The sequence below is a fragment of the Eutrema salsugineum genome, unplaced genomic scaffold (genome assembly GCF_000478725.1).
Source record: "Eutrema salsugineum unplaced genomic scaffold, Eutsalg1_0 scaffold_3, whole genome shotgun sequence".
Classification (NCBI taxonomy): domain Eukaryota; kingdom Viridiplantae; phylum Streptophyta; class Magnoliopsida; order Brassicales; family Brassicaceae; genus Eutrema; species Eutrema salsugineum.
The window spans coordinates 15,336,981-15,347,566 of record NW_006256756.1 but is presented as its reverse complement, the minus strand read 5'-3'; the positions used below and the strand labels follow the sequence as shown (position 1 = coordinate 15,347,566).

At 34.0% G+C, this 10,586-nt stretch overlaps 1 protein-coding gene across 1 annotated transcript; it reads left to right on the top strand.

Moving 5' to 3' along the window:
* The first annotated feature begins 4,522 nt into the window (after window positions 1-4,522).
* Window positions 4,523-6,611, top strand: LOC112085473. The gene is made up of 6 exons (XM_024154689.1): window positions 4,523-4,691; window positions 4,754-4,971; window positions 5,187-5,405; window positions 5,585-5,594; window positions 5,706-5,897; window positions 5,977-6,611. The coding sequence occupies exons 1-6, from the start codon at window positions 4,523-4,525 to the stop codon at window positions 6,609-6,611; spliced, it is 1,443 nt and encodes a 480-aa protein (XP_024010457.1).
* The last annotated feature ends 3,975 nt before the right edge of the window (window positions 6,612-10,586 follow it).

The window sequence follows — 10,586 nt, the reverse complement described above, 5'->3', positions numbered from 1 at the left end:
CTTTCCCCTAGGTATGTTTAATCATAGTGCTTCAAAATCAATGGTATGTTTAGCAAACGCCACACATTTGATATCGACACTCTTGGAAACATAACTAAATGTCAACTAAATAAATTTGATTATTATTCTCTATTTGACAAAACTTATGATTGTAGCTTACTAAAAACTTCTGAGGGTGAACTTGATACATTTCGCTGAATCGACCCCGTATCTTCCGTATTTTGTCCCGGTATGCTTACTCAATTTACGAATTTTGACAATTCCTCCTATCAAATCGACTGAAATACTTAATTTTGACACAATGATTAAATCAAAATACTAAACAAGTTTAAATGAACACAATCAATAGTATAGGAAGCATATCAGTCCCAGAATATGTAGGTGAAATATTGAGTATTTCACTGAATAATGAAAATGAAGAGACACGGTCTGTGGAATTTGATGATGTTATTTGAATATGAGTATCTTCGTTGATACATACATGATATTTAATGAAGACTGCACTTGATAATTTTTATTCAGGAATGATGCTAAAATTACGAACGAAATACAAGAGCTCCTAAGAAAAGTGGCTATTGGACTGATCCACTAAACTATTAGGGATCGTTGCTACGATTCTATAGCTCTTTGAACAAAATACATGATCAAGGTAGATAATCAATTTGAAACAAAGTAATAAAGTTTTTCGTTTTTTATACTGACATCTTCATCAGCGAGAAGAAGTTTTCTTAGAGAGGCAGTGGAACCAATGTCTTTGATGATGCTTCTGATAATCTGAATGCAAATGCAACATCCTTCCAATGTTAAATCCAGTTCGCAAATTCGTTCGCATGGCAGTTCTGAATATATTGTGCAGTTCTGAGTTCTAAAATTATTTTCTCTATTTAGTGTAAAATTTTATACTTTTGTCATTTTATAGATGATGACAAACAAATGTATCATTAAGACCCCAATTAACTCTCAAAATAAAATTCAAGATATTAATCTTCAAACACTGAATTGTAGCTATAGACATTCTATGTTTCATTCACCAAATTTCAAAAAAAAAAGAAGGAATCAAAATCAAGTAAAAAGTGATCTATAGAATAACGACAAGGAAATGCATATCATTGAAGAAAGAAACTTCTTATAATATGATTTATACCGGCTCGTCTGTGTATTAAACACACATTCGAATTTTGATATATAGTTATTAAGCGTTGATAAAATTGATTAATGGTGAGCAGGACTATACATAATTAATAAGAGTTAGATTAGTTTTTCTGTAGGTATTCATTGATTTAAAATTATTCTTATTTTAAGCCCAATAATGACTTATTTTAGGTATCAATGTATTACACGTGTTCTAATAGTGGTTACTAATACATGATGTGTGGAGATGTTGCCAGAAAAGGGTCCAACGATTGAAAATGTATTCTCTAATCTTATCTGCAACTTAATCATTTAAAACTCAAAAAATTAATTAAAATTTAAAATTTAATTTTTTTTGAAATAAGTGTTATCTGTATTTGAGAAGTCGGTCCTATTTTATCAATTATTTCTAGTGAATATTTTTAGATAATATATATTTTTTGGAGAATTTGGTTATTAATATCAACATTAAAATTCTACAAAATAGTGTAAATTTAACATGAATAGTTGTACAAATTAGTAATCTAAAAATTCAATATAAGATTGTAAATATGAATTTTACAGATAAATAACAAATTCACATTTAAAAAAAAAACTTAAAGCATATATGCCTGCGCATGGTGCGGGCAGCCACCTAATAAATTATATTAAACTCCAAAATTGATAACTCATGTAAAATATGACAAGTATAATTAAATTTTAAATTAAGACCCATGTTTAACTATCTAAAAATCCTGTTTTATATTTCATAATTAAAAAACTTTGAAACTGATTCATCTTACCTATAAACATGGGAATCATTCTCCCTATATGAATGAAAATACTCTATACATTTCAAATCTTATTGGTTTAAAGTTTTTGGTGTTTTCAGTTAATTTTTATAAAAGAATTATTCAGCATGATAACAAACTATTATTAATCTAGTTTATGATAAATTTAGGGGAAACTTAAGAATTATAATAGTTTCTCTCAATTTAATTGAATTGGCCAATACGTTTATTTACAAAATTATAACTTGTCAAGCAAGTTCTTAACAAATATTAGAACTTAATATATATATATATATATATGTATATATATTTAACAATATAGAAATATATATAAATGGTAACTCGTAATCTGATGTGATCATGGACAGCATAGAGGACTTGAAACTTGGAGATAAAGGAGTTGCACTAGAAGAACAAGGAGAACTTGATATAGAACAAGCTTTAGAGATGCCAGCCGGCCAATGACTCGATCAAAGACCAAGAAACTTAAGGAAGCTATCGGAGCTATGCTTAGAACTTGTTGGAGATGAGATAATGTCTTGAGCAAGGAGGGAGAAGTTGTTATACAAGCTACATTGGTTTCTATACAGGCTCGAGATGATCAGTAAATGGGCATGTGACCGTTTGCACTCTTTTTCCCTCTCCTTTGATTTTGTCCTAATGGGTTTTCCAAAGAGAAGTTTTTAATGAGACATACGGCTCACATCATATCCCCAATTTGCTGATCCAACAAAGGCCCAGCACAAGAAGACTCGGCCAAATGGAGAAGAAGAGTTTCTTTCTTGTTTCTTTCTTATTCAAACTTAGTCTTTATTGTCTTAGTTGTTTTCGAGACAAGTATTGGCTGTCACAGAGTTGTTCTCTTTCTTTTTAAACCCTTGTACGCTCCTGTGTTAAAATCATCTATCTTTCTATCAAAAACTCTTTCTAAGTTAGATCATTTGTTCTTTTGAACATCTTAGCTTGTGAGTGTGTCATATCTTTCAAGCAACCGATTATTTGGTGTGTTATATCCATCGAATCACCCTGGTATATCAAAGGCCTTCCGCATCCTTTGTGTGACCTTTCATTCCATCATCTTTACTTTAATTTCAAACCCAAGTCTTTACACCATTGATGAGATCTAGTGCTTAGAGTGAAGATCTAAAGGAGGAACGTATCAAGTGGTATCAGAGCCTCTCTAAGCAAGGGTCAACGTGAATCAGGTTGTGTCTAATGTATTTATACGTTTAGATCTGTTTTATATTATGTCAAAAGAAATGATCTCAAACTTTGCTCAAATCATCGGATCTAGCTTTTCACAATCTTTGATCGTTGCATCATAAATCTATAGATCGTCTTGTTCTGTCACTGAACCTAATCGATCATCATCATTTGTACCTTGTGTAAGAAGTGTCGATTCAAATTCAAACTGCTAGATCGCTCGTAGGGTTTCATGATTGCTTGAGGAACACGAAGGGTCATTTTTATCGACTTAAAGGATTGCTGCTAGTGATCTATTTTGGGTTGATTACAGGATAAGATGTCTGATCATCGTGAAGAATCCAGAAACAACAACAGCAACAAAATATTGATGGAAGCAATGATGGCCAAGATGAAAAAGCTGATGGCCGCTCAGTTCAAAGAATTTAGATAAGAGATCCAACATCAGAACTCTGATTCAAGGCCGAACCGAGACACTAGGAGGCGAAACACTGATCCTTCTCCTGAAAGGGCTCGAGAGCAAACCAGACCAGCCAGAGACAAAGCGACAGAGGGATATTATAGCCGAGACAGTAGCTCGTCAAGGAGTAATCGCCGACGACATAGACGAGTAAGAGAGGAAAGGGCTTATCCTCAAGACAGTTTTGGAGGGCTTAAGCTTTGGATCCCTCAATTTTATGGGAAGAACGACCCTGATGCCTACTTAGAATGGGAGAAAGAGATTGAATTAGTATTTAACTGCCAACACTATACCGAGATCAATCGCGTGAGAGTTGCTGCCACTGAGTTTTATGATTATATTCTTAGCTGGTGGGATCAGCTAGTTACATCGAGAAGAAGGAATGGAGAGTACCCGGTTGAGAGTCAGAATGAGATGAAGGCTATCATGAGGAAGAGATTCGTGCCAAGTCATTACTATTGAGAACTACATCGGAGAATCAGAAGACTCACTCAAGGAACCCGATCTGTTGAAGATTATTACCAAGAGATGGAAACTCTCATTCTCATAGCCGATATAAATGAAGATAGGGAAGCTACCATGTCGAGATTCTTGGAGGGGGGGGTTTGAACCAAGAAATTCAAGACAGGCTGGAGATGCAACACTATGTTGAGGTAGAAGAGATGCTACACAAAGCCATACTGATCGAGCAACAACTCAAGAGAAGAGTTCCCACTAAGACAAGCTATGGAAGTGGAGCAACCGTTACTAAACCTAGTTATCCGAAAGAAGAGAGAGCAGGATCTTTTCAGAGAGAAGGAAAACAGATTTTCATGCCAAAAGCTGAAATCAAGTCGTATCCAGCTGCTCAAGATCACAAAGGAAAGACAGAGACTACTAATCTGAGATCAAGAGATGTCAAGTGCTTTAAGTGCCAAGGCAGGGGGATTATGCGAATGAATGTTCAAATCAGAAGAACATGATCTTGCTGGATAATGGGAACATAGCATCTGATGATGGAGAATCTGAGGCCGAAGTTGAGACGGATCATGAGGAACTTCTGGCTCAAGGAACCTTACTAGTGGCTAGACGATCTCTAAGACTCCAATCCAAAGACGCTGAGCAAGAGAAAACCTGTTTCACACCAGGTGCATTGTCCATGGAAAGGTTTGCAGCCTCATTATAGATGGGTGAAGTTGCGCTAATGTAGCCAGTGAGGTGATGGTTCAGAAACTCGGTTTAAAAATGGAGAAGCACCTGAAACCTTACAAGCTGCAATGGCTCAATGACAATGGGGAACTGAAAATTAATCATCAAGTCCGAGTGCCTTTAACCATTGGAAAATATGAAGATGAGATACTCTGTGATGTATTACCTATGAAAGCAGGGCACATTCTCCTCGGCAGGCCATTGCAGTCAGATCGAAAGGTAATACACGATGGATACACTAATCGACATTTCTTTGTTTACAATGGCAGGAAAATTACCCTGGTACCAATGACGCCTCAAGAAGTTTACCAGGATCAAGTACAGCTGAAACAAAAGGAGAATCCGGTCACAATACCATCCAATTTCTTTCTTAGAGCCGGGAGAGTTTAGAAGCTTTATATTCTAATCAGCTGATGATTTTATTTGTGTTTAAGGAAGCTCTTGTGAGCTTAACTAAATTGACACCGGTTATACCGAGTGATATGAAATCTCTTTTACAGGACTATGAGGACGTGTTCCCTGAAGAGAATCCAAAGAGTTTGCCTCCTATTAGAGGAATCGAGCATCAAATAGATTTCATGCCCGGAGCTTCTCTTCCAAACTGTCCAGCTTATAGAACCAACCCGGTGGAGACAAAAGAATTGCAGCGCCAAGTTAACGAGCTATTGGAGAAAGGATATGGATCATAATTATGTCTTATGCAGGTGTTTTAACTCTGTTTTCAATGGTTTTTAAAATGTTTTCAATGTTTTAGAGTTTCAAAAGACTTTACAGGAAACTTGGGCAAAAGATATGCAATTTGGAACAAATGAGCAATTTTGGATAAACGCAGACCGTCAAAAGTATGACAAGCGATGAAGAACTTCTCACCGTCTGATCACCCCAAAAATTTGAGATAACATAGAGGATCCAACCATGATAAAATACGATAAATGACGATGGAAGTGGTGAAGCCGTGATTGATATTCCTGATGATCTGTTGATTAAAGACTGTAAAGATCCTATTAAAACGATCGTCAAAGAAATTTATGGGAGTTCGTTTTCGAAAGAGACTGATCCTAAATTTTTCCAAGACCGTGCCATACTGAGTCCAAGAAACGATGATGTAGATACGATAAATGATTACATGCTTTCAAAGTTATCGGGTATGTTTATTTTGTTTTAATTCCTCTTAGCTTATTTGTTTATATTTATATAATACAACGATTGTTTTGTATATAACAGGTGTTGAAAGGACCTACCTTAGTTGTGATAGCATTGATGCGACTGAAGAAGTTGTCAATTACAATGATGCATCTGAAGTACCCTCAGAGAGTGTAGCCAGTAAAAATAAAGGTGTTTCCAACAATATGATTTATACCGAGGAGTTTTTAAATAGTATCAAGATGTATGGTTTCCCTAATCATGTCCTGAAGTTGAGAGAGGGTACTCCTGTAATGCTTCTAAGAAATGTCGACCCTAAGAATGGGTTGTGTAATGGCACAAGACTCATCATTACTAAGATGGCTAATTATGTTCTCCAGGCTCAGATAATAACAGGTAGCAAGGTTGGTGAAAAAATACTGATTCCTAGGATATTCCTTTCTCCTTCGGAGATGAAACTTCCTTTCAGGATGAGACGCAAGCAATTTCCTATCACATTAGCTTTTGCAATGACTATAAACAAAAGCCAAGGACAGACACTCGAAAAGGTTGGTTTGTATCTTCCAAGACCGGTTTTTACTCATGGGCAACTCTATGTCGCTGTATCGAGGGTTACATCCAGAGAAGGTTTGAAGATATTGATCACCGATAAAGACAACAAACCACAAAACAAAACATTGAATGTCGTCTACAAGGAGGTTTTTGACAAGATATGATATTTCTTTTTACTGTGTTTTGTTTTATGATTTGTTGTCTCTATGTATCTTGAAATATGTTAGTTGTTTTTATTATATAAGACCATTACGTTCGGTTTTATAGTTTTTAATAGATTTGATGTTTTTCGATTTTTCACTAAGTTGGATCTGATGTATTAATGGTTTGATCTCTGACGTTTAACTGTAGTCGGATATTCCAATGACAAACTCAATTCGATAACATATTTTAACAAAACTTGAATTGTAGCATATTAGAAGAGGAGAAACACTATAAATACTTTGTCTTTAGGTCTTTTGTAACAAGGCCTCTATCATTCTTTAGAGAGAGTACTTCATTTTAGTTTTAGGTTTTACTTTTATGCATTTGTAGAAGGCTTTTCTCGCCATACTTTTCTTAAATAAGAGAAGCTTTTCTTCATCTTCTTTCTTTTTACTTTACTGCTTTTTTTTTTAAACCAATGATGATGTCAAGCTCAGCTATGTCTGAGTAGTTACCTTGTTGAGTAAAAGGGCCATCAAAGGGGACATGTAGGTTTTTAGGTTAAAGGATTTCAATTTTTACATGACTCTCCCATTCATCCCGTTCGTAATGATGTATGCTGGAGTAGTTAACCAGTATCTGATCTAAGGTTTAATCAAAGCCACGAAAGTAATGTATTAGATTACTTGAAAATGACCTTATGGACGTGGCCATTGTAGGAGACGAAAGCTACCTACGGAGGAGACGTGAGCCAAAATGAATTCAATTATTAATGCCTGATCTCTCTCGCGGCAAGACGAAAGCTACTTGTCGAGTTGGAATGATTAGATGATTAGGGTGACGAGAGTTGGCTAATCTTATAAGTGTCTATTCTAGTTCCAGATTCATAGAAAATCCTTATGTAGTTCCTTATGTCATATATAGATCATGAACTGCAGAGATAAACCCTAAGCCGAGCGCCGTTTTTCTATTGTTTTCAAACCGATTTCTTTTCAAGCTTTTATTTTCTGCTTAGTTTATTAGAATTAGCGACAACGAAAATCCCCTTTAATATGATTAGGTCTACAATTTTTCTTAGTATCAGTTAGGAGTCCTCAACACACAAATTCTTGTGGATTCGATCCCTAAGTACTACTGCGTTTTCTGTGCACTTGCAGCTTTGTTTAGGGTAGAACTTATAGTGCCCATTGCACCCACATCATCGGGACTCTGCAACAATGCCTAGAGATCATGGAAGTTAGTAGTAGTAAGAGTGGCGAGGGGAATTCCAAGAGTAAAACACCTGCTTTTTGCAGATGACACAATGTTTTTCTGTACCACAACGGTGAAAAACTACAAAACTCTGGTAGAAATCCTGCATCAGTATGAAGAGGCTTCAGGCCACAAAATAAACAATCAAAAATTGTCAATCACTTTTTCGAGGAAGACAAATCAGGCAACAAAAAAGAGAGTGAAAAGAACTTTAGGCATTGTTCAGGAAGGAGGGATAGGTAAATACCTGGGCTTACCAGAATATTTTGGCAGGAAAAAGAGTGACCTATTAAGCTCCATAGTTGACAGAATCAAGTAGCGAGCGGTGTCGGGGTCATCAAAGTTTCTATCACTTGCAGGAATGATTGTCCTATTGAAGTCAATGCTATCTGCAATGCCAACATACACAATGCCAATCATCTCAACCCCTTATATTTAACTCATAATAACTAACTCGATAATGGAGTTGGATTCTTCTCTAATCCCACTCTATTTCTTACTCCAAAAATAATATTCTCAGAATTCTATTTTTATTGTATTTAAAAAATATTTATATTTATATCTTAATATTTATGAAAATGAAGAATTTAACTTACTAATTTTGATTTGTTGATTGTATTCAATATACTTGAAATATTATTTGAATTCAAGTTCAATATAAATAAAGTTAATTATACAACATAACAAAAGATTGTAAGAATAATCCAACAAGAATTAGTATGTTTAGGTTTATTAGTATTGTATTGTTATAAAAAAATGTTCAGTTAACTATTTTTGAGATAAAAGATAATATTTTATTGTATTTCATTATTCTGTTTTAAGTTTTTAATAATCTATATATGTAATTTTATGTGAAAGCCTTCTTAGCCCAATGGTTGATCAAGAGTTTATCAGTGCCTTTTTTTTGCCTCAAGTACAACTTTGCATTTATCCAAATCCATAGAGATTTTTCAATCTCTATTAAACATTCTACCGATTTTGGCACATTTGAATATAGCAAAGGAACATTGTTTGTAAATGAAGAAGTCTCTCCTGCTATTTCATCAGCCATGTGATTTCCTTCTCGTGTACTATACTCAAACTTGTAATCCTTTACACGGTGAATGTGGTGAGTGATGTCCTACCTTCAAGGATGCATGTCATGCGATGGGACTAGCCAATTTGTAAATTTCATAAGTTAAGCATTAGGATTTTAAGTTATTTATTTTTATTTTTTATTTAATTTTATATTTTTATATGGCATATTACGATTATTAAAATGTTTCCGTTATAATTAATAAAATTACTAGGGTTTTATTTTAATATTGTATTTTTTTATCAAAAAGTCTCCTTTACCGTCATAAGAAAAAAGTAAAACATGTATTTTGGGTTGGAATTATACTATATCTATAATGTTTATGAATTGATGTTTTTGTTTTCTTTCGTCGCACGGATCAACCCTAGCTTATATATATATATATATATATATTGCAGAATTTTAATAATAAAATTTGACATTATTCCTTAAATGTTCAATATAAATTTATTTTTGAAATTTTTCGAACGAATATAACATCCTTTGATCTGTTGTAATCCCGAAGAGAAATTTACCTTATCATAAAATAATAAAATAAACTTTTATGTGAAAATAGATCTTATATATATTTATCGTATTTTTTATTAATAAAAAATAGTTAATTTTGGTTAGAAATTGTCATTTAATTTTGTTAGTTTTGACGAATCGTTGCTTAAGTATATAAAACTCGTCTTTAAAAGCATAACCGTCGTTTCTAAGGTATTTTAAACCCGCGTTTTAAAACATAACCGTTTATTGTATCCGTCTTATAAAAAGAAACATTCATTTTTATCATCTTTCATCTCCAAATTAAATAAAAACAACGAATGTCTCCATGTAATAGAGTTTCTGAACTTCAGAAGACAAACAGCGAGCAACGTATTTGTGTCCAAGTAGTTAGAAATTATTATGATTTTAGTATCATTGGTTGCCCTAATCAGATGTTAGTTCTCGCTGACGAATTTGTAAGTTTATAAGATTTTAAAATATTATCCCTGTTCATGTTTTGGGAATTATGTAATCGTTTATTGATTCTTTTTTACTAAAACTGTGTAGGACAATCGCATCCTGTGTACCATGCAATTTGAAATACTTGACAAATTCGAGTATGTATTGCTCGAAGGAGAGTGGTATTTTCTTGGTAATTTTGCACTTACCGACAGATTACCACATCCAAGTATATCATCAAACAACTGTCATATACGTATCAACGAGGATACAATCACTGAGAAAACCGATCCGAAGTCTTCCAGAGAAATATACTCTTTCTGTCCATTCATAGATATTTTGCTTGCGTCGATTTAAACAAACCGATATCTTGGTAAGTTTCTTACATGCATGTTATTATCTTGGTTTATCTCATTAGCTGAGAAATGAATTTTTTCTAACTTAGTTGTTTAATTTTGCAGTTGATCTTCTCGGGATTGTCACTTTTGTTCAGAAACTTCAAAGAGGAGTTCATATGTCCGATACATCGGATACACCCACAGAACGTCCACTTATTTGTTTTGTACTCGAAGATCTCGGGTAAGTACAACTTATCCTCAGAATATCTGGTGTCGGACTTGGGTTTTTTGATATATTAAAATATGTTAATTATCTTCTATGTTGGTGTAAATATATACAGTGGAAATTCCTTGAAATGTATTGCTTGGGATAACTTGGCAATAAAATTTGAAGAACTTTGGAC